This window comes from Sinohyriopsis cumingii, unplaced genomic scaffold (genome assembly GCF_028554795.1).
Source record: "Sinohyriopsis cumingii isolate HCF-2022 unplaced genomic scaffold, ASM2855479v2 utg001437l, whole genome shotgun sequence".
NCBI lineage: Eukaryota > Metazoa > Mollusca > Bivalvia > Unionida > Unionidae > Sinohyriopsis > Sinohyriopsis cumingii.
Window position 1 is genome coordinate 2307346 of NW_028315999.1, and position 27128 is coordinate 2334473.

Genomic DNA, 27128 nt, shown 5'->3' on the forward strand with positions numbered 1-27128 from the left:
GTGACGAATTTTGTTAATGATTTGTGTTAAATTCTATTTTATGTGAATATATTCAATGATAAGACCTGCTCTGGGGATGGTGGTGGGGGTGAAAGGCTAGTCGACCCCCTTACCCAGTTACAAATGATCAATAGAGAAAGTCTTCTTTTGTTTATAAATTAGAACTAAATTTGACAAAGTTGAACCTTTTTACACAGATTGTTGCATTTACCTCTGTTATTATAAGCATCAATCGGGGGAAATTTATCATTAGTTTTCAGTCACAAAGTGCAGTGTGTTATATAGGTCAAAGCGATAGTTCCTACTTATTCTAAACACTTTGAAACAGTGTTCCTACTAAAGCATAATTTATAACAATTAAAGTGTTCTTGTCCATAATAGAAAACATAATCCAATAACACATAAAGGGTTTTACATTAATAGAAAACATAATCTAGTAACACACATAGGGCTTTACATTAATAGAAAACAGAATCCAATAACACACATAAGGCTTTAGAATAATAGAAAACACAATCCAATAACAGAAATGGGGCTTTACATTAATAGAAAGCATAATCCAATAACACACATATAGCTTTAGATTAATAGAAAGCATAATCCAGTGTCTCGTTTGCTCAGCCCCAGTTCGTAAGTCGTGTATAAACTAAGGCATTATTGCAAGCCATGTTTGAGATTTGAACATTGCCGCAGGCTAGAGTTAATCTCTTACGCATGGTTACCGTGACCAGAGAGAAGATCCGGCATCTTGAATCGGCACAGGCGTTAGATAGCGCAACTTCCCACCCGTGTATTACAGCTTTGTCCTAAGATCAGAGGAACCCGCGAGGAACGGGGCGTGTTCTAAATCAGTCCCACGTGGACAGACAGCGAGAAGGACATTGTCCGCTAAGTTTGAATGGATCGGGTCAAAACGATATCCAATCGGAATTGAAAAAGAGGGAGGCTTTTTGGGAGGACAGAACTTCCGGTTAAGCCGCGAGTCTCTATGAGGGGAGACGGAAGTGAGACTAGCAGAGCAGTCGGAGTCGGCAAGTCTAGTCGTAATAGAGAGTGGAGGAGGAGGAGAAAGTGGATAAGGAGGAGGAGTATAGAGGAGTCGAGGAGGAGAAAGTGAAGAAGTAGGAGGAGTATAGAGAAGTCGAGGAGGAGATGGAATATGGAGGAAGTCGGGAGGAAGAAGAAAAGGAATTAGAGGAATAGGAGAGAAGAATACACAGATGAGCAGAATACAAAGACAGGCAAAGACAGGTGAAAATGTATCTCACACTACTAATCAAATGATGCAATAGGCTATCACAGGGTCGAGCGGAAGGAGAGTACTTGGGAAATTGTAATCATTTGACTATTGAATTGCCATTAAATTGTTTTTCGTTGAATTTCACCTTTTTGTATATTCAATCATTCAACCGTCGGCATTGCTGAGTGAGGGCTCGGAGCTTTACATTTATCTTTCACTAATTTAACTTCCCACCGAAATCGAGCTTGGGTGGGACTTCTATAATAATTTAAATAGAATATTGGCAGCACCCCAACCATAACACACATACCAAAGTAACGGCATAACAACCCGACACGACAGATCCAGTAACACAACATTGGGCTTTAGAATAATAGAAAACATAATCCAATAACACAAATAAGGCTTTATAATAATAGAAAACATAATCCGATAACACGCATAAGGCTTCATATTAATAGAAAGCATAATCCAATGACACACATAGGGCTTTAGATAAATAGAAAGCATAATCCAGAAACACACACAGGGCTTTATAATAATAGAAAATATAACCCAGTAACACAAATAGGGCTTTATAATAATAGAAAACAGAATCCGATAACACACATAGGGCTTTAGATTAATAGGAAGCATAATCGAATAATACACATTGGGCTCTAGATTAACATTTAAAAGGGTTCCGACTCAACACTTAGATTATGTTATTCAATTGCATCTATATATAATTAAAACAGATTAAATAAATATGCGACAATGATGATAAGCACTGGGCAAAGCACAAAACAAGCGGTGTAAACATTTGCTCGTGTAAAAGTGATTGCGTTTTTCGAAGCTTTCCATGTAGGCTTCTGTGGTCCATTATATTTGCCGTCCTCAAAATCATATGGCACTATACCAGCTAATTCCTTGGCCTCATTTGTTGTTGCTATTTCTGGAATTTTTGTTGGCAAACCGCTAATTGATAATCCTGACCCATGCGTTTTCACACCCTGTGATGACCAATGTGTGGTCATTACAACGTTGTTGTAAGCGTATCTTTTTTTGTTCATGTCTCCCTCTGAAGCCCAATGTGCTGGAGTCATGGAAACGAACACAACATAGCGCCACCGACCTGGATGTTCACGGTCTTTTCTGGGTCTAGCATTGGCGTGGACGAGACGCGAGTCCCAAAGAACCATACCACCTTTAGGCACGGAAACACGTATTCTTTGGCATCCTTTTCCTCCATAAAAGTTAACATCATCTTCCGTCAGCAGATAAAAGGTATTCAACTCCGATATCCTTGCTGCATCTTGTCTTCCTTCGAAAAATTCATCAAAGTAACTATGTGATCCTTCCAGGACTTCGAGTGTCCAATCATCTTCACATACCTCCTCAAGATAAACCCCTCCTTGGACTGCGTGAAGTCCAACACGTGATGCATTCTGGTCCACGTGCAACCAGCTTTTGTTTGGTTCCGCGAAGCTCTCCTCACCATTTTCAGGTGGCCGTCCAATCGCGATAGCGTCAATGCTAGTTAACAATTTTGATGTCTGCCAGAGTTTGGCAAATACTGATTTAGCCTTCAGTCTTACGAACCAGGTTGGTTCCATGTGTCCCGTATTAAACTGGGAGATGAGCGAATGCAAGGATGGTGGGAAAACGGCATGAGGAAATTCTTGTAACCATCTTTGGTACTGTTGTATACAATTATCGCATTCTTCATTGGACAAAACATCCCGGACGACTGTGTAACCTTTAGCTTTTAACTCCTCTTGGTTCTCAGGTCCAAACATCCTGAAATACAAGAATGAAATATTGGTATTTTAGAGAATCACCAATGCAGTACGTTAGTCAAACTGCATGAAACAGAGTTATAACTGTTTCTTGTCCATGAAATAATCCATATTGAAGACGGTACTCTTCTTTCATGTTTATCATTGATAAAAAGTTAAAGACCTGTGCTACAAACGAACCAACGGGAATTTTTTAAAGAATACTACGTCTCTCCTACTTTGCCAGTGTATAATCCAGACTTAAGCATAGCCACTATAGTGACGAACGTACGTTATTAAAACTGCAATTCACTTTTTATGAGCGATAACACAAATGACAGGGATACATCAAGTTTTATGACCATGTATGCAACAGTATGTATGAAGCTGTGGTGCATTAAAAAAAAAAAAACACTGACAAGAAATAAATTATTCCGTGGAGCATATAAAGTACATAGACTATCTCTGATATATTGACATACATGTATAACTACAATATGCTTGCATATCTCCATCGATTTAGCTGCCAAATCAGCGTCTGAGTGAACCCACACCTCCTTCTTATAAAGTGCCTGTCGTATCCGCCAAGCGTTAGTGGAAGATCCATCCTTGACTTGAGATTGATACCCAAGGAGCAGACAAGACCAATTATTTAAAGATGATTATTGTCTGTTTTGGGTTTAGTCGGCGGTGGTGGTGGTGGTGAGGTAAAGACTCTTTTTAGATTCGTATTAAAACATTTATGATGTAACATTTATGATGTTGTTGTTGTGGCTGGGGTGGGCGTAGATTACCCATTTTGTTTTTATACTGTTGCAGAGAAGCAGAAAGGTGACATATCATTCAAAATACATTCCCTCTGGTACGCTCTACTCTTTTCATCGTTCGTGCCGGACTGACCATTCTCTTATAACAGTAAAAAGATTAAAAAATATTAAAAAATGCATGCATCTGAGAAAACGGTCGAATAAGGAAGTACTGTGCTGGCGTCCGCCAATAAACTTAGTGGGTATCGCGGTACCAGTTTGTTTTCTCCATAGAGCTCAACGCTAATGTTTGGTGAACTAAATATACTTTCTATCCTACCTCAGCATGAGTGTCACACTCTCTTAGACCGATAAATCATCCCTTCGCCCGTGATAACATTGTCGATAACACAGATTTGTGGGGTTAATTTAATTATCAGACTAACACTCTCCTAGAGAACGATGTTAGATTGTCAATTTCACGACGACAGAACCACGGGTGCTCGACGCGAGCTTGATGTTGAGAAGAAAGAAAAACAATAATCTGAAGGAAAAAAATGATACAGAGTGACAAAAATACCTTAGATTACCCCCATGACCCGTTCAAACATAGGACCCTCTCTATTATAATATATAAGAGAGAAGGTACGGAACTTCCAAATACTTCGTTCCACCCATGACCCTCGATTTCCTTCTGCTATTTCCGTCTTTATAGGCACACGTCCATACTGTATGGCTTGTTTTACTCCTGAGATATTGTTCTATTCATCAAGCTGTTATTGACTTTTCTGCGTTGTACCAAACTGAAATTACGGGCTCCGAAACGTGCGATTTTTTATTTCAATACCGCAATATCATAGCACTCGCGGTGTCGAAAGCAGCAAGTATACACGACTAAGACAATTATATTGATAACATGTTTCAGCTTAAATTATTACCACAGGAAGATATTATATGACGTCACGTTTTGCTCTAAAACTCTTTCGACAGTGTTGTCCGGTGGAATATATTAACTGAACAAAACACAGGGGCACTACAGGCCATTGCAAAAAAGTGTCACCTCCCATAAGGATGTACTTCCCTTGATTTTACCTTCAATACATTTCATTTCATTGCATTGATTTCTTCAATCACCACACAAAATATAAAAAAGTCCATTGCTAGATCTACATCAATTTTAGATTCTCCTGTCTATTTATTTTTTAACAAATTTATATTGAAGAGGTATGTTAACTAAGAAGCTACCCAGATTTAACCTATGGCCCATGCTTGAAAAAAATGGTATTCAGCTTAGGAAAAGTTTTCATAAATTGAATCTTTCCCTCGATCATTCCCTCGGCTATTTATTAATTTTGTTAAAACAATCTATTTGATTGCTTTATTTATTTATTAAATTTATTGTTATATTTGAAGTTAATAAAGTATGATAATAATTTTATGAATCAAAGTGATCATTAGGAGTAATGATTATGATGACGATAAATATGGTAATTCATATAATGATGATGTTTCTCAGTAATAATTAATAATAATAATAAAAATAATAATAAGCATGGGCTTCCTAACTTCAATACTTTTTGCGCAGATAATGTCTTTCAGAAAATAAGTAGTGACAAATTTCCGTATACTTTCCTTTAAAATCAATGCTCTTCATTGGCACGTGCAGCAATCTCATGGCACAAAATCGCACGCGTCAAACGAATCGCAACCCGGTCTTATTATGTAATAAACTATATAATATAACAAATATTTAGGAAGGGTACTTATAAGGTAAATTCTTGCTGTATTATCACAATACAGCGTGTCTTCTCATGAAGCTGTCCAATTTACGGGAGAAATCTTCAGAAGGGGGTTTCACGGTTTGTAGCTCCCCTTGAAAACACCAGAGGTCATCTGGGTGCACCTCACTTCCGGATCGTTCAATCATTAAGATGGCAGTAGATCGAAAAAATGTGACAGACCGCTCACATTCTGCAAGCAGGGTCGATATTTTACTCTCTTAAAAAGAAATTCTATCAATATTTGATCAATTGTTTTTACATCTTTTCTTTTTTATCTCACTAACTTGCGTTGCTCCCAGCTTTCAAATAAATATTCTCTGCCCACTGGACTTAGACACAAAGACACGCTGATCACATTCAAGTGTGTTCTCAAAACTCACTTATTTCGACTGCAAGAACAAACTTAAATACCTAGTAATGTTTCCTACCTTAAATATTCTCAGCATGTTTTTGTGTTTTCTAATTTCATGGTGTTTGTATTTGTAATCGTATCATTATATATGTTTTCTTTTTTATTTTATAGGTGTTGTCTAATGTTGTAAAGTGCTTAGAGCTTCTAAAGATTAGGTACTATACAAAATCTTCATTATTATTATTATTATTATTATTATTTCACAACTTCATTATCTTTCCATTACTACCTTATGATCTAATTTGTATTATTTGAGTGTACGAAACTGTATCGCTGCGTAAAAATCTTGCAATTTATCTCGCTTGAAGAATAATGAAAATATGTTTATTTTTTTTTTACAGCTTCAATCATAGCAGTTAATGGAGGTTGAAGGACAACGAGAAACAAATTCTAACTTCTGAAGATTCTTTTGTTATTGATTTAGACTGATGCTTTTCTATTAAAGTTAATTATATTTTTGAAGAAATAAGTTTTTTTTAAAATGTACAAATGTTAACCAGGCATGAAAAGATGCGCACGTACGAGTCTCCTTGATGATTATTACTTTTATTTCCTTGAACAGTTGGAAATTTTAGAGTATACGATTTGGACAAATATCGATGTTATATACACTATGCATGTATAGGACATCTGTGGCTATCACCTATCTGTCTGTATGTATGCCTATCTCATTTCATCTGGTGCATGCGTATGTATATCCTCGAATGAATATGTGTTCGCATACGTATATTACATAATGATACTTCAGGTTAAAAACGAGTATAAAATGATGCTAAGATAAAAATAGTGACTGATAGATAAAGACAACAAATATGAATATTTGTGAGTACTCATTTATTATTGATTTGTAGTGCATTTTCTTATAATCAGCCTCTTCTTTTTAAATCATACTGTTTGCAATTTTATATCCGGTCACGTGGATCAATATTGATTTAAAAGGCGAATCAAAGAAATAGGACGGAATCTGTGAAATAATTGGATCTTTCAAACTTACATATTTGATGCAAGGAAAGTTAAACAGAATTAAACTAATTTTAATAAGGCTGTTCTAGATGAATTTGCTGGTGGCACTCAGAAATGTTGTCTAAAGACCCCAGCAAATTTTGAGAGTTATTACGTGTCAGCATAAGCCAAAAAAAATCATGCTGAAAGTTATTGCATGTACCGTCCGATACTTGATGTTTCAAAAGTCATAAAGAAAATGAAACAGAAAAAACGTCATTGGGCATGTTATTTAATCTGAATATTGTACGATATTTACACCCAAATATGAATACATGTTCCGTCTGCATTAATTACACTCCTTTATCGTTATGATAGCTAATGTAATTATTACTTTGTTAAGTTCCTCTGAATACATTAAAATATTGTGTTCCATTTTTATTTTTAAAAAAACTTTTCTGGTTTAAAATATTCAGATTACAAATCAGATGACGTATCGAATTCGTGTTAAAATTTTCTTATCGAACTTGTGTTATAACTTTCTTAACTCGTGTTATAAACGAAATATTAGCCTTGCGAAAGTAACTGAGAAAGGATATATCAACATCTGAAAATGCAAATTGTTGAGATTGTTTTCGTTAAAGCTATACTGCCAAAATTGGGCAATACATGTTTAAAATCGGAGAGCAAAGTGAAATATTCCTACAAATGTATATGAAATTATGGATAATGAATTTATAGCATCAGGTATGGATAGTGTATTTAATTTAATTATTTGATATCATTTAAGTATGGAAAGTAAATATTATTTATCTGATATAATGTAAGTATGGACACTGAATCTAATTATCTGATTTTTTTAATGTCTATAATTATTCTCCTAGTATGATGTTTGGCATATATAAGTGATTGATTGGTTTAACCATAATGATGCTTACTTTATGTTTCGCTAACCAAATGTAGAACGGTGAACTATCCGAAACTGAATTTTTTTTTGTGGGCATGCGCATTGGAGCTAAGGAATGTAGCTTTAGGCGCTACGATCAGTAACTCTGTTGCAACTGTGAAACCCCTTATATTGTAGAGGTATGTGAAATATAAAATTACATTCTTTCTTGCTATCCGTTTTATGAGATAGAACTATTTTATATATTAGTTGTTTCAGAATTTACACGTTTTAAAGGATGAGTAATGATCGAGTTCATATAATTCAGTGAGATTATTCTCATTGGACACATATTCATGCACGAATATGGTTATTACACAAAATATAAGTACATTAGTTCTAATGCGTAATGTATATTGTGGTATTCGCATTTAACCGTGTTTCGTGTACTACACAACTCAGTCGTTAACATTTGGTCAGGATAATGCAAATGGGTGGGACATCATGCTCCAATTCTGTGACATGATGCCCCATTGCTAGAAATCGCTATAAACTGACACACAGCAGACATCGTAGTGATGTGCATGAATTTTTTTTATTTTAAATCTACGTTAAAAGAAAACCCAAACCACAAATCACATTGTTAGCTGTTTTGGGGAAGGATTCTTAGAACTGTGGGGTTTTAGTGCAACCTTTAACCTGTTGTCGATGGTGACACAGGCTCGTTGGATGTTATTGTTTTACTCGCAGTGAAGGACCAATGCTTTGGGACCAACGGGTCTAGTTGCTTTTAACGCCATTTTCAGCACATGATAGCTAAGCATGGCGGTCAGTACATTTGGTGAAGGCCAATGTGGATATGTGAGAAAGCTTGCCGGTAGCTTCTCGTGGGTTGGTGGTTCTCTCCGGGGTTTTCCCGGGTTCTTCCTCCACCATTAATACTGGCCGCCATGTATAGCCTATCTTGTGCTGAAAAATGGCGTTAAACCCTATAAACAATAGCAACAACAACATTTGGTGGGAATAAGTAGGTTCTCGGGGGATCCTTCGGCAGACTGGGAGAGGCGGGCTATGAGTAATGGCTCTTCGACAAGCGCTGTGGAACATGGAATACATCATGATCGTCAACAGATCGCCACGATATACACTGTTCAATATTTTAATCATTATTATTCATTATCATTGTACGAGTGTAATTGATTATTTCAGTGTCGCAATACGAGTGGAAATCAACAAATGAATATCGCTTTATGAGTGAAAATCAACATACACATACTTGTGGATGAAACATACATTAATCACACTTTTGTACAAATTCTATACTTTAATCATCCTTGTCAGTAAAATCATACCCTGTTCACATTTGTGTACAAATCCTGTACTTTGATACTCTTGATACAGAATCATGCCTTATTCATATTTGTGCACAAATTCTATACTTTAATCATCCTTGTCAATAAAATCATACCCTGTTCACATTTGTGTACAAATTCTATACTTTGATACTCTTGGTATATAGAATCATGCCTTATTCACATTTGTGTACAAATCCTATACTTTGATACTCTTGGTATATAATCATGCCTTATTCATATTTGTGTACAAATCCTGTACTTTGATACTCTTGATACAGAATCATGATTTATTCACATTTGTGTACAAATTCTATACTTTGATACTCTTGGTATAGATTCATGCCTTATTCACATTTGTGTACAAATCCTATACTTTGATGCTCTTGGTATAGAATCATGCCTTATTCATATTTGTGTACAAATCCTATACTTTGATACTCTTGTTATAGATTCATACCTTATTCACATTTGTATACAAATTCTATACTTTGATACTCTTGGTATAGAATCATGCCTTATTCATATTTGTGTATAAATCCTGTACTTTGATACTCTTGGTATAGAATCATGCCTTATTCATATTTGTGTACAAATCCTATACTTTGATACTCTTGGTATAGAATCATGCCTTATTCATATTTCTGTACAAATCCTGTACTTTGATACTCTTGATACAGAATCATGCCTATTCATATTTGTGTACAAATTCGATACATTGATCATCCATGGTGATATATCCTTATCTTGACTGTATTGATTTATAAGTTCCATATGTTGATTCTTGCTTGATTACTAGTTCTATTTTGGAACGATATCATTTCCTTATATCAGTTGTTTAACTCTGTGTCCATCATTCAGTTAAATATGCGCATGAATATGGAGTCAAATTCATTCATCGTTCAATTACTTTATAAATAAATCTCTCATTCACGGACTTGCTTTCAGAGTCTACACTAAATAAAATCCCGACCCGACTTCATTCTGCTTAACGAAACAAAATAATACTTATAAAGAAATGGCCAAGCGCAAAGCCATAGAATATTGTCATATGTAAAATTCATTACTTTACCGGTAAAGCTACCCATAGTAGATTCGTTCTAAAACTCAGAAACTACCCTTGTACCTTCCCACCCTAAAATAATGGCACGATCTTACCTTTTCCCTTCAATATCACCACATCTAACGACTCAGTCCTGTCGACTCAATCAGACTGTTTGTACATATGCCAAGTAAAACAGTGGCTTTCAGTTATTAATATAAATAGATTATAGTGTTTGTCAAATAGTATCTAAAGACTTAATCAGGTCGACTTCATCAGACAGTTTGTATATGCAAAATGAATACGTGGCGTTTAGTTATTACTATAAATAGATTCAAGTGCCTAATTACAAATATACGAGGTGAACGTCATTGCTAGATCCGTATAGAATGTTAAATATTTCTCAGGGGAAATAGGAAAATTGCTCAAACACTACTGGGCATAGAGTAGAAGAGCTGACAGTTGCCGTTGTCAGCCTTCCGTTTACTCATATTTGTTAATGCTACTCATAAGTAGTGAATAGGGATAGTATAGCGACAATGGGAATTAGCATTAAAAACACCCTTGGGAACATATAGCGACAATGGAAATTTAACATGGAGAAAAATCGTGGGAACATATAGCGACAAGGGAAATTAACATGGAGAAAAATCGTGGGACTGTATAGCGTCAAAGGAATTTAAACAGGGTGGGACTGTATAGCGTCAAGGGAAATTGAACATGGGATTTTTTTAAAAATTTTTTTAAAAAAAAATAAATAAAAAAGGGGTAGGCAATTGAAAGGCTATCTCTTTTCGAGAAATATGGCTGGCCATGAAAAGGGCCTTTGGGTTTTTCTTCTTCTTCTTCTGCTTCTAATTTCTTCTTTTTCTCCACCAAGTTCTTATTTTATCTCCTACACTCTTTCTCTTCTTTTCTTTCTTTTTTTTCTCCTCCTCTTCTTTCTTCTTCTCTTCCTCCTCTTCTTTCTTCCTCTTTTCATTTTCTTCTTCTTTTTCAATTTTTTCATTCCATGCTCTCATCCTTATCGTTTCCTCTTCATCCTCCTTCTCCTCCTTTATTTCTTTCAACAGATCACTGATGATTACCTTCATTTTTCTTAAATTGTTTATCTCCATCTTCACTCCATGGGGACTATATGAATAGTGATCCTCGTTTAGGTTAACCAACATTTGCTCCATCATTCCTAAATTGTCGAGGACGTTTTGCAATTTTTCCATTTTGTCAAGGTGGTTCGAAGCCATCTTCTTTTTTATTCTGTGCAGAATGGTTTGAACGACGAATACTGTGGGTTCTTATACGAAAAGCGCGGACGTGAAGGAAAACATCCCCTAAAAAACATAAAATGGATCTTACCTAGATGATGACCCAACATCGCGCGGACTTGAAGGAAAACATCCCCTACTTTCTCATTTCATATAATCAAACCCAAACTATACTCTCCACATACGCTAAGAAACAATAAAGAAACCCATAATCTACTATTCACACAAACTTACCTTATCACTTACAAACACAAACACAAACACACAATCACATACACTTCCACTATTAATAAAGAGTTAGTGTTTATATTCACACTACTCTACCTACACACATTGGCAAATTGATGGTTATTTCTTTTCTAGAGTATTGGGTAGCCCTGAAAAGGGCTGTTTTGTTTGGAACTTCATGGACACCTGGTTAATGGTGGCACCTTCCAGGCCTGGCGCCACATACACATCTTATCCCCCAGTTACTTTTTACCTTTTGGGGGGAGAGAGCAGAGGCAGGATATGTTGCTTCAGAATCCCAATTTTCGCTCTCTGGGATTTTGAAATTTCTTCTCTCCTTTTCCTCCTCCTCTTCTTTGTTTCTTCTTTCCTCTTTATATCTTCTTTCTTCTTCTTCTTTATATCTTCTCTCCTCCTCTTCTTTGTTTCTTCTTTCCTCCTCTCTTATCCTTCCCTCCTCGACAATGGCTTCCGCGGCCAGTTCATTTAATATGCGCCTGGCATATTCCAGATGCACATGAAGCTCCAACAGTTTCTCAAGTCTCGTGTTCATTTTTTGGTGTTGATCAATCAACAAGGGTAGCTGGACTGCCCAGCGAGTTTCAATTTATACTGAAAGCGCGGACGTGAAGGAAAACATCCCCTAAAACATAAAATTCATCTTACCTAGATCATGACCAGAAAAAACAACAACAACGCGCGGACCTAAAAGAAACACTCACTCACCTTTTTATGCTACCCATCACTATTTTAAAATTTTTTATAAATCACTTCAATAGACTATCCACATAAGCAAAGCAATCCAATCTAACCCCAAATATACACCTCAAACACCAAAAAAGACATAATTTTAATCTACTATCCACACCATCCTACTTTATCACTTACAAACACACAAACACACAATCCTATACACAAACACATACCCTCACATTTTTTGAAAATGAGTTAGTGTTTATTTTCACACTACTCTACCTACACACATTGGCAAATTGATCGTTATTTCTTTTCTAGAGTATTGGGTAGCCCTGAAAAGGGCTGTTTTTTTGTTTGCTATGGCATTCTATTTTAGTTTCTAAGAATGCGATGTCCTCTGAGGATAGACTTTCTGGCAATAGGTCTGCTTCTTCGGAAAGAGAAGAAGAACTCTTTAGTGTCGATACGGCAATCGACAAAGCCTCTGTCAGCTTCAGGTTGCTGCTGCTGCTGCTGTTGTTGCTGTTGTTGCTGCTGTTGCTGCTGTTGCTGCTGTCTCTGAAGTCTGTACTTCTCTGTCCATTCTTCTTTCTCCCTGTTCATTTCTTCTCTGAAGAGTTCTTCTATCAGGTCTTCAGTGATTTTTAACATTCTCACATTCTCTATTTCTTCTGGCTTCGGTATCAGACTGTGTCTGACCCTATGCAAATTCACGTAGGCTTCGTTGAGCTTAGCTAGTTTGGAGCACATCTTCGTAGGAGGATGAGTCGACAATGGATGGTTAGACTGGGAACAAACCGGTTCTTAAAGTCAAAGCGCGGACGTGAAGGAAAACATCCCCACACGGTTTTCGAGCCGCAACGTTCATGAGAGGGATAGTAAGAAATGAAAGAGTATCAATCCAACATTCTTATAGCTAAACAAACCACAAAGGCATTTTTTTTCAAAACACAACATTTTTTATTCAAAAATCACTTAACACTAAACAACAACAACTCAAAATTTTTTAACAATAATCCAACACTATAACATCAAACAATTTTTTTCAAATCACAAACATTTTTTCTCAAAGGACAATCTACTTTAAACAAGGCTGACAACGTTGTGAATGAAATCGTGATTTCCACTGTTGGAAATCATTAGGCCATTGATGGACACTACGTTTCCTAGCTTGAGACAAAAGATAAGCATAATGGTCACAAAACCATCGATCTACTTTCACATCATTTCTAGCAGAAGAACGAGGATCAAAATGAGTCACTAAATGTTCTAAGGAATAGCCCAGGCTGCGATGATGCAGAAAATACACACAGTACTGTCCACACACCAAAGAATCTGTGCCTTGTAATTTCACATTATTGAATCGGGTGGTTTGAGCATTTCTTTTCATAAAGTCGATGATATCGTCTTCCAAAGGGGGCAATCCGTACGAATCGAAATATTCCACACATCCTTCTTGAGGAAAGTAGACGGCTACCCAGTGGGTTCCTGGGAGATGACTGTCGTCCGTGTTGATCACGTAAGCTTGATGGTTTTGAGGTTTGCGATGAGGGAGTTCATCTTTAGCACAGACGACAGGATTCCAAGAAGCCGTATACGAACTGTGGTTCAAAAGGTAATAAAGTTCCCAGGTATCCATTGTTTTGTGTTTTCTTCTTCACAGGTAATAATAAGTCGTCAATTCGATCCTGACTTTTTGCTTGAAAATGTCTGACGAATAAACGGTTATTCGTTCTGTTTCCTCACTCTGATTCAGGAGAGCTTCGATGCGATGGATCTCTTGAGTGGTTAATGGTGGACAAGAATGTTCACGCAAGTCTTTATACCACTGGTGCAACACGTCTTTGTTCGAGATGAGACTCCAAGCTTCGTCCAGATACTCGTCCAATTTTTCTTCTTGACTTAACATTAGGCATTTATCGTGTTGAATTTGACTGGGATGATCGTTTTGACATCCATAACAATTTTTCTTGATCAATTCCGTCATTTTATTGACCAAGTGTTTGGCAAAACAGGAGACTAAATGGGCTTCTTGTTCTGGCCATCTCGACTTCATCATGACAACTTCTTCGTCTTTGTCTTGAGATTCTTCTCCTTCCACGGTCTCCTCACATTTCATCTCCAAAGTTTCTCCACTAGGCAAAGAGGGACAACAGTCTTCCATGGTTTCTAGTAATCTAGAATGACTTCTCTCAAACTGTTGATTTCTATGGTATTATCAAATTCTGCATACAGGATGACGTTCACCGTTACATCAGGGTCTCGGTTTGCAAACTGAATTTCCACACGAATCTGGCCTGATTTTATAGGGTGAAAATGTCCCTCGTCGCTGCCTTGGTCAGGAGTGAAATCGAAAGCCCACAAAGCATAGCCTCCTACATAATCCTCGTACGTAATACCGTGACTGGTGTTGGTTCCTAACTGACCGGTGGCTTCGTACAGGGACAAGTACGATCTCAAGTAATTCTTCTTCTGAAAGTCAGGCTCAAAGGGTCGGGTACACAAGGTCTTGCCATCGCGACTGACTTCGATCTTGGACACGCCAAAGTGTTGAAAGTAGAAAGGATTTTTAGCCAAAGCTCCGTTGAAGGCTTCATTTTCGACGATACCAACGATCAAACGTTTCGGTAGTTGTCCTTGGAACAGATGATCTTCGATCATGGATCGCTGTCCCTTGGGAATGGTGAAGGTTTTCACTTCCACGCGTCGTATGGGATACTTGGCGGTCGTTCTGCTCAACGTTTGACTGATGTCGTTACCCACTTTAGGTAACACTTCCACACGGCGTACGTAGAGCCTGGCTTCCTCGATGACAGTTTTGCAAACAGTAGTACCTATCAAATGGAAAGTGGCACTGCTCCGATTCAGTCTCAGGCGAACATTCACCCCGTTTAGCAAATATTTCTCTTGCAACCACATGTCCAGATGTAAACGATCCATCAGTTCTAAACTCTGTCCATCTTTGATTCTGTTTCTTCGTTCTATAAATCCGTCATTGTTTTCTTTCTTTTCATCAGTTTCTAAATTTTCAAACTTTTCAGCTTCGTCAGCTTCCCATACCACACAGGCATTGAGATGAGTGTTCTTGGCGTCTATTCCGTACGTCAAGAGATTTTCCAGGTACGCTCGATAAGGGTAAGTATCCATGCTGCTGCTGACCAGTTTGTTGTTCAAGTACAAGTCCACTCCGCTAAACAAGGAATGCATGAAATTGTTGACGGGAGCTATTACCTCATCGCCATCTAGGGTCGAATTGTCCTCATCGACAACTTTGACTTTCAAGTACAAGTAACTGCTATTCAGATCGATGTAATCTTCGGGCTGTCCTTTGATTTCAAACTCGATGGGAGCTGAGGCTGTCAATGAGGAGACGGGGTGAAATTCCACCCATTGGGATTCTTGCATGGTCATCATGGTGGGGGGCATGGCAAACAGATCCAGTTCCGTCTTGGAACAGGCGCAAGATTCTCGGTGCATCATTTTTTTCTGTGTTTCAATAATTGAAAACGTCTAAGTCTCGTACGGTTCTTCTTTTCTTGGCCTTTCTAGCTTGAAGTCTGATTAAAGGGTGTTTTCTTCGTCGTCTCTTTCTGCCTTGTCCTTGCTGAATGCCTGACTCGGTAGCGTGCAGGGCATTTATAGGTGTGTCTCGTCGGCCCAAAATGTCTTTGCCCGTTTGCAGCAAGACATTTTTGCCTGCCCTCATGAAGGCTTCTTTAGGGTTTTGTTTGTCGATGATGACATTTTGGAGAAATTCTTTGCCTTGCGTCAGTGCCGCATCTTTCAAGGCGTGCAATCCGCGTGTCACCATCGGTTTCAACACCGGGGCCACCGAACGAAAGGCCGATTTTAACATATCTCCTAAGCCGTGTCCTCGCTGTCGAGCCACCCCTCGGTACACTGGATACATGACTTACTTACGAGTCGTGAGAGAACCGTTTTCGAAAATGGAGTTTCACCGTGACTTTTCCTTTGGTGAATGGAATATTTTGTCCCAGATCTCCTTTTATAGTAATGTTGACCGTGTCCAAATACGACTTGCTGACAGGCAAATAGTGAGGATGGACAAATTCGCGGTGGACGTGGTAAGTGTTTCCACCTTCCTCGTCAGCGTTTGCGGCAGAATCCACTTTGAAAGGAATGACACGCAGTAACGGTACGGAGGTGTGTCCCACCACGTTATACTCCACCACATCGGAGTACACAAACATCAAATTCAGTCCTTGGTTCAGTTCTACCGGGGTACGAAAATACTTAGCAAAAGTATCGTTGTCAGAAATGACTAGTAATTCGCTTTTTTGTTGTTCTACTTTCTTCCTCAGCTCCATGTCACCGCCCAACATGTCAAACAATTCAGGACAAAATAAGAAAGACATGATTATGGGCCCCTCAGGAAATTTCATCAGGAAGCGACGAGCTGTTTTGTGGTACTCCAGGGTGACACTTTTTTTGACATGCTCTAAAGCTTTCAGAAACACACCATTAAACCTGGTGGCTATGGTGCTGACCAAATGTTGACCACTAAAATAATAGCCTGGGGGAATGAACAAGTGATAGGTGGTCCACTTTGGATTTGGTGTGCCACGGGTTTTCTTGTCATATTTGCTATGGGTATCCAAGTACTGTTGCATTTGTTCGTCATAAACTTCCACATCAAATTTATTTTGATTGGGAAGGACATTGAGGACTTGGGTTGGGTGAATCATTTCCACTAAAGCCACTTCCCAATGGGCTTCGTGATCTAAGGGGATGGCTTGAGGTAATTTAGCCGTGTAACAGCACAACGTGTTGTGGGGAAACACCTCCATGGAGCTGTCACTGGGTAAGGTTAAGTAAAATTGGTTTTGGTGACTCATAATTCCAGATTTCTGTGGCTGTCCGAGGGGTTAGTGGATGTTAGAGGCGTGTCTCCGCCCAAAATGGGGTTCTGGTTGTGGTTGTGACTGACACTGGTACTGGACACAAGGTTCCCGGGGTTCCCGTTCGAGGAGAATTTCAGGGAGGGATTGGGAAGCAGGTAACCGATGCAACTGCTCAATAAAATGGTCCACAATTGTTTGTCTCCTTGTTGCAAACTCAAATTGGCGATGGCTGCCCCGATGACACAATACACCACGAAGATTTGGCAGAAAAAGACGATTTGCGTTTTAGGCACACGTTCTCCACACCACACCCACAAGGGTTGTTTTTGTAAATCTTGCACAGAAGAACTAGGGGAAGAAGGACTGGTCGACGTAGCTGCGTCTGCTGCTGTGTGAAAGGGCATGATGGTCACTTCTTCTTTTTATAGTCGATGACTTGCGAAGCGTCGATCCAAGAATCGAAACTGGGTGGATATCCTTTCCAACGTACTTAGACTTCTTTGACACGTCGTTTGCCCACTTTACGGGTTCTGCGTTCGAGAATGCTTTCGATGTCGTACACGTCGTCTTCTTTTTTGGTGACACGTTGTAACTCGGGCAAATAAAACGTTCCTTTGAGTACTTCTCCGTTCATGTCTTCCAATTTATAGACGGCAGGATGACGGCCATGTACTCGTCCAGTGACGCGAAACAGTTCGGTCGTCCAGTTAGGTAAGTAACCTTTGTCGAAAGTGCGTTTGGTTTTACCAATGCGCACCCAATCTCCTACGGTCAACTCTCCACATTTTTTGGGGACAGCCCTCGTCGGGGACGTACCGAACAGACGCTCAAACACCAGCACTTCGTTGTCGGGAGTCACGTCTTGCGGGGCACGTCCGATGCTTCGATGGTAAGATTGGTTGTACGCTTGCACCAGGTGCGGTAAGATGTCGATGTACTTCAGAGTGTGGTGATGCGTAAAATATTTCCACATGCGTTCTTTCAAAGTGCGTTGAAAACGTTCCACGATGCTGGCTTTGGTTTCGGGATTCTCGGTGGTAAAAAAATGAATGTCACGTTTCTTTAATTCTTTTTGGAAAGCTTGGTTCAGAAATTCGGTGCCTTTGTCCGTTTGCCATCGAAGAGGGCGACGACCGCTTTGTTTCAACACCCGTTGCAGGGCTCGCACTAACTCGCTGCTCGATTTGGAAGTCAAAGGCACGACCCAGGCAAATTTGGAAAAGACGTCGATGACACAAAACAAATATTTGTAACCACGATTGTAGCTGGCCAAATGAGAGACATCGGCTAAATCGGCTTGCCATTGATGATCGATGCCTTCCACTTGGGTGCGACTTCTGGCAAACTTGCGTCGAATGGGTTTGTGTAAAGTGTAGGTAGCTTGTTCTTGTAACCATCGTTGCACTTGAGGTAAACGGAGACTTTTCAGTCGCGTTTTGGCAGCACGATACAATTTTTGAACTCCTGCGTAACCTGCAGGATGCGAGGGATCGTAGTAAATGCTGGCTAAGACTTTTTCCATTTTTTTGTGTTGATTGGTGTCTTAATAAGGCACCCACTCTTGGAAGAGGCTACTCTTTTTCTCTTGGGGTATTTTCTCTTGGGGTATTTTCTTGGATTGCAATGCTTTGCGTGTGCGACCGGCAATAGGTGTTGAAGAGGAGAAGGATGTCTGAGCGGGGGATATCGGTTCTTGTTTCACTTCTGTCTTCACTTCTGTCTTCACTTTCTTTTTCTCTTGTGAGGAAGAAGGGGTGGCCATCATCTTTTTAATCCATCCAATTCTGGAGGTAGGTGGTGTTGTTAACTTGCGTACTTTTTCTGGTGGAGTTTGAAACCCTTCTTCTTCTTCTTTTCCTTTTTCTGTCTTGGTCACTGGTAATGGTGGAACTGGTACTGGTACTGGTACTGGTGATGGTGCTGGACTTATCATCAAGGTCTTAAAATCTTTCAAAGTGGGTAGAGCTGTTTCGTCTAAAGCTTTCTGGTGAAAGAGTTGCAGTCGTTGCAAGAGTTGACCGTACTTTTGCGATTTTTCTGTTTCGGACAAATCTTGGCGATCCATCAAGGATTGCAATTCGTGTTGTAACTGGGACATCTCGCTCAAATTGGGATTGGGAGGTAAATGCGGGGTGCGTTGTTCTTGCCACCGATGGTATTCCATCCATCGTTTGTAAGGCACTAAAGCTAGTTTTCGTCCTTCCATGGGGTTGTCAAGGGTCGATTCTGAGATCTTGGGACTTCCGAGGGCCTTTTTATCTTGCTCCCACCAGTCCTCCCAACATGGTTCCCAAGACTCCTTTCAGTATGGGGCCTAACAAGAGGGGCAAAATGCCTCCACGTTGCACTAACATCTTCTTTTTTTGACGAATGGGAATTTTCTTTCGAACCATTTGGCGAAGAACGTGACGATGTTTGCTTAAGCATTGTTTCTGGTGTTTGGACAAAGGGATCGTGCCTTTCAAAACGTTCAAACAACATTCGCACACGACATCGATGACCTCTTTGGAGGCCGTTTGAATGAGTTTTTTTCGTAGGGGTGGAGAAGCTTTGGACAGGACAGATAACATGTCCCCATGTTTGGCTAAACGTGGTGGCAGTCCTTTCCTTTTCTTTCCTTGGGGTTTTCTGGAGGGTGACATCTTTGAGTCTTCAGGAGCGCCAAAAAGAAAACACTGATACCCTACTTGGTCACAGGTCTTTTTATACTGGAACGCGTCGCCACTGATTGTCTTTACGTCGTATCAACTTCATGACAGGCATGACACGTCGTGCAGGGGTACGCAACGGACTAAATCGAGCCAGTTCTTGCTTGGACAAATCCAGTAAACTTTGTAACATGCCCGATCTTTCATGGACTTTGATTTTGGGAGAAGGTACTTTGTGAGCAGCAGCCACTGCCACTAAATTGGAGGGTCCTGCCACTGGGGAAGTTCTTTTGGGGGTCATCAACGGAGAAGTTCTTGGTGTGATCAACGTCTCCAAGTACTCTTCAGTTCCTGGTGACATCAACGGAGAAGTGGACAAACGTGAGGTTGCCGGAGACGCAGTCACCGCTGTGGCAGGTCGTGGTTTGCGAGTGTAAGGTTGCGTCCTGGCCGAAGTGCCTCTCTTGCGACTAGTTTTCTTCTGTGGACTTTTCTTTTTCTGAGGACTTTTTCTCTGTTTCTTTTTCTGGGGACTTCTTTTCTTTTTCCGGGGTGGTGTCTGGTAAGAGGAGGGTCCTGCCACTGGAGAAGTTATTCTTCTTGGGGACCTGGTCTTTTTCTTTTTCTTCTTGGGGCTTCGTTGGACTTTTGTCTTGGGGATAACTTTGAGGGCATTAGGATCCCATCTTAAAAGTGAGCGAATGATGACCCCTCCTAGAGTACCGCTCCCTCCAGGTTTCAAAATGATTTGTTTTTTGGTTTGAGTGTCGATGCGGGGATCGGCCAGTTGGACCAAAGCGACTTTGTTTCGATCGAAAAAGCGTTGGGTTTGATGAGGAATCTGAATGATTCCTTGGAGTAATTGACGTGTCGTCACCGTGAACCATCGCAAGACTTCTTTGAGACTAGCTTCTAAGACACGGGCTCGTGTTTGTGGATCTTTTTCTCGACTGATGCCATACAAGGCACGAATCAATTTGACGGGAAGATGCGACTGAAGGGACGTCATGTTCGCACTGTGTGAGACAGACGAAAAAGGGTCTGAGGTTTTTATAGATTTTTTTCATGGGGAGTGAAATGAAGTCGAGGACGGAGACGTGTACAGGACAGGCCCTCCGTCTTGGCACCAGTGGTGAAACAAGTGGGTACGAAATCGCAAATCCTCGGGAGTCGTAGGTTTCAAATCGACGAGTAAATAGGCGTGTGGCGTTTGAGTGGCATCGTCGTACGCCTGAGTCAGCCAAGGCGTTCCTAACTGTTTGGCTAAGACTTGCACTTGCGATTTATCTCGAAAGCTTTTAAACAAGACCACGTAATGCGCATTGAGACTGATGGTGCGATGGGCTTTACTTTGTTGAAACAAATTTTGGGTGATGTAAACGACACTGGCATTACGGTGATGCCCTTTGCGCGTAAACCACAATTTAATTTCTTCTTCGTCTTCTCCTAACATGTCGTCGAAAATGACCAAATGGGTTAGACGGGAGTCAGAGACGATGCCATCGTCTTCTTTAGGAATGCCTTCCACAAACACGATGGAATCGCCTTGACTTTCTCGCAAGAGGCTGTACGCCGATTGCCACTCTTTGTAACACCACACGATCCGTTGAGGGGGCCGATCGATCAAATGATGTTTATGTTCGAACAAACGTTTGACGAATTCGGTTTTGCCTGAACCGCTAGGTCCAGCAATGAGCATGTTAAAGGGATGGCGAAGATACAAAGCCTCCCAACTGGCACGATCTAAGTGTTCGTCGATGACTTTGACAGTAGAGGAAGAGGGAGCAGAGACAGCAGAGGTAGCCATGGTGTGAGAAATGTCACTTGTGACACGAAAAAACAAACAAGACAAGAGTTTATATACTTTTTCAGAACACGTTTATTGAATGTTTTTTTTCAAACATGAATACGAAAGACAAAAATACATAAAAGCCAAAGGCTTAAGTACAAGGATAAAAGGCACATGATAACGATGAACGTGGAATAAACACAAGTGTCTGTACAACAACCACATGTTTTGGGTAATGTTCTAACCAGTTCTATAGTAGGGGGTAAGGTCACACAAGTGTCCTCCCGAAAGGGTCTTTCAGGCCTGTCCACGACAGTCCTGTCCTGGGTGACCGGTTCTTCTGGCACCGTCGCTAACACGGGATGAAAAGTAACTTTTTTCCTTGAACAACTCTCGTGCATACTGGACCACTTCTTGGGTCCAAGCCTCAAAACCCCATTCTTTCCAGGCACGGACATCTGTCCAATGGGGATGTAAGTCACAAGCTACACACACATCGTCATACACGTCTTGGGTAGCTAAAAGTTGACGAATCTTTTTTTCCTGTTGAGGTCGAGAAGTATCCAGATGAAACCGCAAGGCTTTGAGCAAAAGGAGTTTTTCGTGACCATTTAAGGCCATGGAGGTGCTAAATACTGATCGTAAAGAGTCCACAAAGAATCGGCTGGTAAACGAAATCCCAGAAAACAAGTCACTAAGACACACACCACTTGTCGTCCCAAATTGAACGGATACAGTTCTTGTAATAATTGATGGTAATGATCCACGGTTTGAATATGGTCATTGAGTTCCTTCCACGGAATCTGTTGAATATGTGACATAATCCGTGGCATGGCAACTTGATTTTATAGTCTTTGTTTCGGAAGCAATAAAGGTAATTTCTAACCAAACACGTTCGTTCTCCAGTAGGGAATTTAAATGTTACATACTGTAACTGAAACGTCAGAGTTTGTCTAGATGTTTCGTCTTTTTCTAAGCAGATTCCATGTAACAAATGTTGGTAATCCTTTAACTCGTCTTCCTCAATACGTTGCAGTAAGTGAATCTCCAAGTAACCAAAATTACGAACGTCTGGCCCATCCTCATTCATATACTGAAAGTATTCAACAAGGTCTGACCAGTGAAAAAATTTCTGACGAATCAGTCCTCTTATACCATTCAGGTACCAGTGGTTAAAGATCTGGTGACGTAACGGATGCAATTGTTCTTTACGTTTCACTTGTATTTTCACCAACTCTCGATAAATCCTTTCTCTCAACTCCTCAGGCAAGCCCAAAATGTTCTCTTGTAAAGTATCCATAAGTATATACACTGTTTTTGGAATCGCTGGGTGGTGGCCAATAGCCTCGTTTAACTTTGTGCCTAATGTAATATCCACTCATAATCAGTCTTCTTGTACTTTGGAACATAGCATAATTTAAAAACGGACGAATCACTTTGAGTTTGCGTTTCACTTGTATTTTGATCAGTTCTCGGTAAATGCGTTCTCTCAACTCCACAGGCAAAGCACGAATGTTCTCTAGCAAAGTATCCATGAATAGGTCATACTAAATCCTCTTTGGTCTGACACAAGAAATGTACTCTTTGCACAAACATGGTTTTACTTCAGTGTCGAATTTAAATCGTTGAGTCACTAATCTACACATTACAATTCGTTCAGAAGTTTCCTCTTTCACCAAGTTGACATTGTGTTCAAGATGTTGGTAATTCGTTAACTCTTCCTCTGGAATTCGATGCAGTACGTTTACAATGATGTAACTACAATCGTCCATACCAAACCAATCCTTTTTAAAACTAGAGGATCGTTGATCAATGTCTGTCCGATGGAACACTTTCAATTGAATCAATCCTTGTATAGCCTTCAGGTACCAGTGGTTCAAACACCGGTGACGTAACGGATGCAATTGTTCTTTACGTTTCACTTGTATTTTGACCAGCTCTCGATAAATGCGTTCTCTCAACTCCACAGGCAAAGCACGAATGTTCTCTTGTAAAGTATCCATGAACAGATTATTATGGTAAGAAGTTACTTCAATGTCTCGGTCCCACTAAGGGTAAGTAATGACAATTCGGTGACCATCGAGCATGTTCTACGTAGGCCGAATCTTGCGGTTCCCAGTGGTGAAGTGACACACCGCAACTGAAGCACTTGACTTTATCTCCTTCGCCCAAGTAGAAAAATCCGGCTCTGGCTAATTCTTCGGGGGTCGGTCCTCCCAGATACTTAGGCCATTTTCCTTTGAACGATTGAAGACGATTTTCAAAGTCGCAGTATTCCGACAAACGCACAGGAAACGAATATTCGTTTTTCACAGGTTCGTTTCGATGAGGGTTGGGTGACATGGACAGGAGTTTGCTCAGGGCTGGATGACATCCGTAGGGGGGTAGACGTGAAGGTGAACATTCCCCTTTAAAACGAAACCCAGTAAAATGTCCAAGAGGACGAGCGGCATCGCTTTCGCATCCCTCAGGTTTGACACGCACAGCATCACTTTCCATGATAGGGGTAGGGACACTAAAGTTCCCATGATGCTTTACGGCATCGCTCAGGTCACAACGTACAGCATCGTACCCATCGCAAGGCTCACAATCGCATTCCACTTCCGAAGCCTCACACTTGAATTGTGCCTTTCTAAACAACTTGTTCTGTGTTTCTTTGAAAGTATTCATCTTGTTCGCTCGGTCTTGGAAGTCACAATGAACTATCGATCTTCCCTAGGGTTCCCTTTTTATATACAGACTAATACCAACGTGACCGTACGGCAACGTAAAGTGATTGGGAAGTCGAACTCGCTTCTGGTACACGATTTGATAGACTTTTTCCAAGGGTCGACTGACGATGTGGTGAGTGGGTAAACGTACAATCTTGTTCGGTTGATAGGTGGTCACTTTAAAGTTTCCATCCTCTCCCGATTGCAAGGCTTCTTTCAATACCCCAAAGTTGACCACTCGACTGGTACGATAATTCAGAGTCAGTCCTTTCACTTTGCACGTCGTGTGCACTTCTCCTTGTTTGTCACGGTATTCGTAGCCGTAATTTTTGGGACCGCCACTGACGAAACTTAGAATCTTGTCGTCGGGATGCTCGTCTGTCCAGGCTCCTAAACGGTCTCCTTCGATGTCAGGGTGATGATTAATCGGGTGATGGATGTAAATGCAACTGTCCGTGTCAAAGTACAGGACGCGTTCCCCTAACAGTTCTAAAGCTTCGTACAATTTTAAGCGAGCATGGGCTGTCACGTAAGCCGCAATGATGACATTTCCAAAAGGGTCGTCTTGTACAAAGTCCAGATCTTCTTCGTAATTGACCAAGATCAAATTCTCTCGAACGACGTCCACGTGTTTCATGTATTTGGTTTTGTCGTGAATCATCTGGAAGTAGCGGGAAGGTTCTGTCAAATATTCCGTCTTGGGTAAACACGGTCGTTGTGCCATTTTACCCCACAAGCAATTTAACATCACTTTGGCAAACGATCGCCTGCCTTCGTTTTTCTCGATGTGGTCTAAAGTGATGCCTTCTTGTTCGTAGTATTTCTCTTTAAATTGTATTTGGTCTTCGGGAGTGTGACACCAGGAAGGATAGCCGCTAGCTTCTTGTTTCAGTTTCAAAAAGGCATCCACGTAGTCGGCGAAAATGCCTTTCTGACTGGGGTCACCCTTGTGGTATTGTTGTGTCTTGGGAAAGTGGCAAATTTCGTACACTTCTAACAGTTGGTATCCCATGTCCAGAGCTTTGAACAATTCTACGCTGACCCAGGTTCCCGTCAAGGCCCGTTCTTCCTGGCTGTGATGGCAAGGTTGGTCCTGGTTGCACGTTTCGGCACAAGTACGGCACAAGGGAAACATCAGTTTGCCTTGACAATGGTGAGGTAAGACGGGATGGTATAGGTTCGTGGGAGGCAAAACTTTGCACTTGATCAAGCCTTCGTATTGTCGAATGTTTTTCAGGTCGATGTGTTCCGTCAGCAACTGCGGGTGTCCTACGGGAAAGCGACAATATTTGCACACGTAGGGATACAGCGAACACACGTCCAAGTATTTGATTTCTTCTCCTTTCTCTTCGTCGGCTTGGTACAGCAAACAGGTGGCATTGGTCCTTCCTCCGTACAAACTATCCCTCGGGTTCAGGGGGTCCATGAACTGGTAACTTTCCACGAGGCGTTTAAACTCGGGATCGGTTTTCATACGGTGATCGTACTCGTGTTCCCACATTTCCACCACTTGGTATCCTTGCTGTTCTAACTTTAGGCGCCGCTGACAAGTGTCCTGGTACAAGTCTTCCATGGTTCGTTGCAAAAACTGATTTTTAGTGCCACGGTCAGGGTAACAGACGGGACATCCGTGAAATAAGCAACCGTTAAACTCGTACACGATCTTGGGGTTTTCTAAGTCCCAGCCATCGACCGAATACGTTCCGATGGTCTTTTCGCCCCCTCCGTTGCGGGCATGCTGAATCCACTTGTCTTCCTTGTCGCACAAGTAATGTAACCAACGTAGGGCTTTGACCGAGTATTGACGTTTGACAAAGTGGGTCGTTTGAGGGCTGATGACAGCCACGGTGTTTTCAGGCATGAATCGTTGTCGATACACTAAGGAACACGCTTTGGCAATGGTGCAAGCTTCTTTCAAAGGATCGACCCCTCCGTGTTCCATGAACAATTCTCGAAATTTTCCACAGCAACGCCGTAAAATGTCCACGTCAGAACGACAATACTTTAGCATTTCTTCCTGAAAGTCGAAAGGGTCCGAGGCGTGAGCCTGGTACCAAGCATAGAAAGCTTCTCGTTGTTCGGTACGCATGTTGTCGGGGTCGTAATAGTGAGCCTCAGGTAAATGGGGTAGAACGGCGTGTTGATTGGCTTCCGTACTGAAAAAGTGTGGAAAGTACCCTTTAGCCATTTCTGTCATTCCAAACGTTTTAGGCATTCGACTCAAAGACATGGCCAAATAGCTCATCGAATCTTTAAACTGCACTTGTCCCACTTGCATGAAAATGATTTTGGCTCCGTTCAAAGTGACTTTAGGACGCTCGGTGCCTTGTTCCGTATAGTATCTGAGAAGAAACTGTCCATCGTATCCGGAGAAATTGTGAGCCATCACCGTGGCATGACGATGACAATCTCCGTAACGTTCGATGTCCTCTTGGCTCCACGTCTTGTCGATGGGGTCTAAGACCCATTGGGCAAAATCGGCTAGCGTGTTCGGTCCCGGAAAGATTTTTTCACGCCCTCCAGGAATCTTGCTGCAGTGAGGGCAATGACTGAAGATAGGTTCTTGAATGCACTTCTCGCACGCTCGATGAGCCACGCAGAAATTAGGAATGTGAATGCCGGTCTCTTGCATGCATTCGAAATCGAAAAAGATGAAATTGCCTTTCTTCTTGTGACCGTCCTCTTTCTCTGGTGGGGGTTGGTATTTTTGCACGTAACATTGGTGTTCCAAGTCCACGATGTGGTGACAAATGTGACATTTTTTCTTTCCT

The 27128-nt window shown here is 40.7% G+C and overlaps 1 protein-coding gene across 1 annotated transcript; it reads right to left on the bottom strand.

Moving 5' to 3' along the window:
• Positions 1-1799: 1799 nt before the first annotated feature.
• LOC149772512 (uncharacterized) lies at positions 1800-10455 on the bottom strand. Its single transcript, XM_089947691.1, has 2 exons — positions 10275-10455; positions 1800-3019 (listed from the first exon to the last, which is right to left on the bottom strand). Exon 2 carries the CDS (start codon positions 3016-3018, stop codon positions 1969-1971), a length of 1050 nt encoding a protein of 349 aa, XP_089803817.1. The 5' UTR covers position 3019; positions 10275-10455; the 3' UTR covers positions 1800-1968.
• Between the last annotated feature and the right edge of the window lie 16673 nt (positions 10456-27128).

Coding starts and splice junctions, on each gene's coding strand:
- LOC149772512 (XM_089947691.1), bottom strand. CDS start 3,018: ATGTTTGGACCTGAGAACCAAGAGGAGTTAAAAGCTAAAGGTTACACA.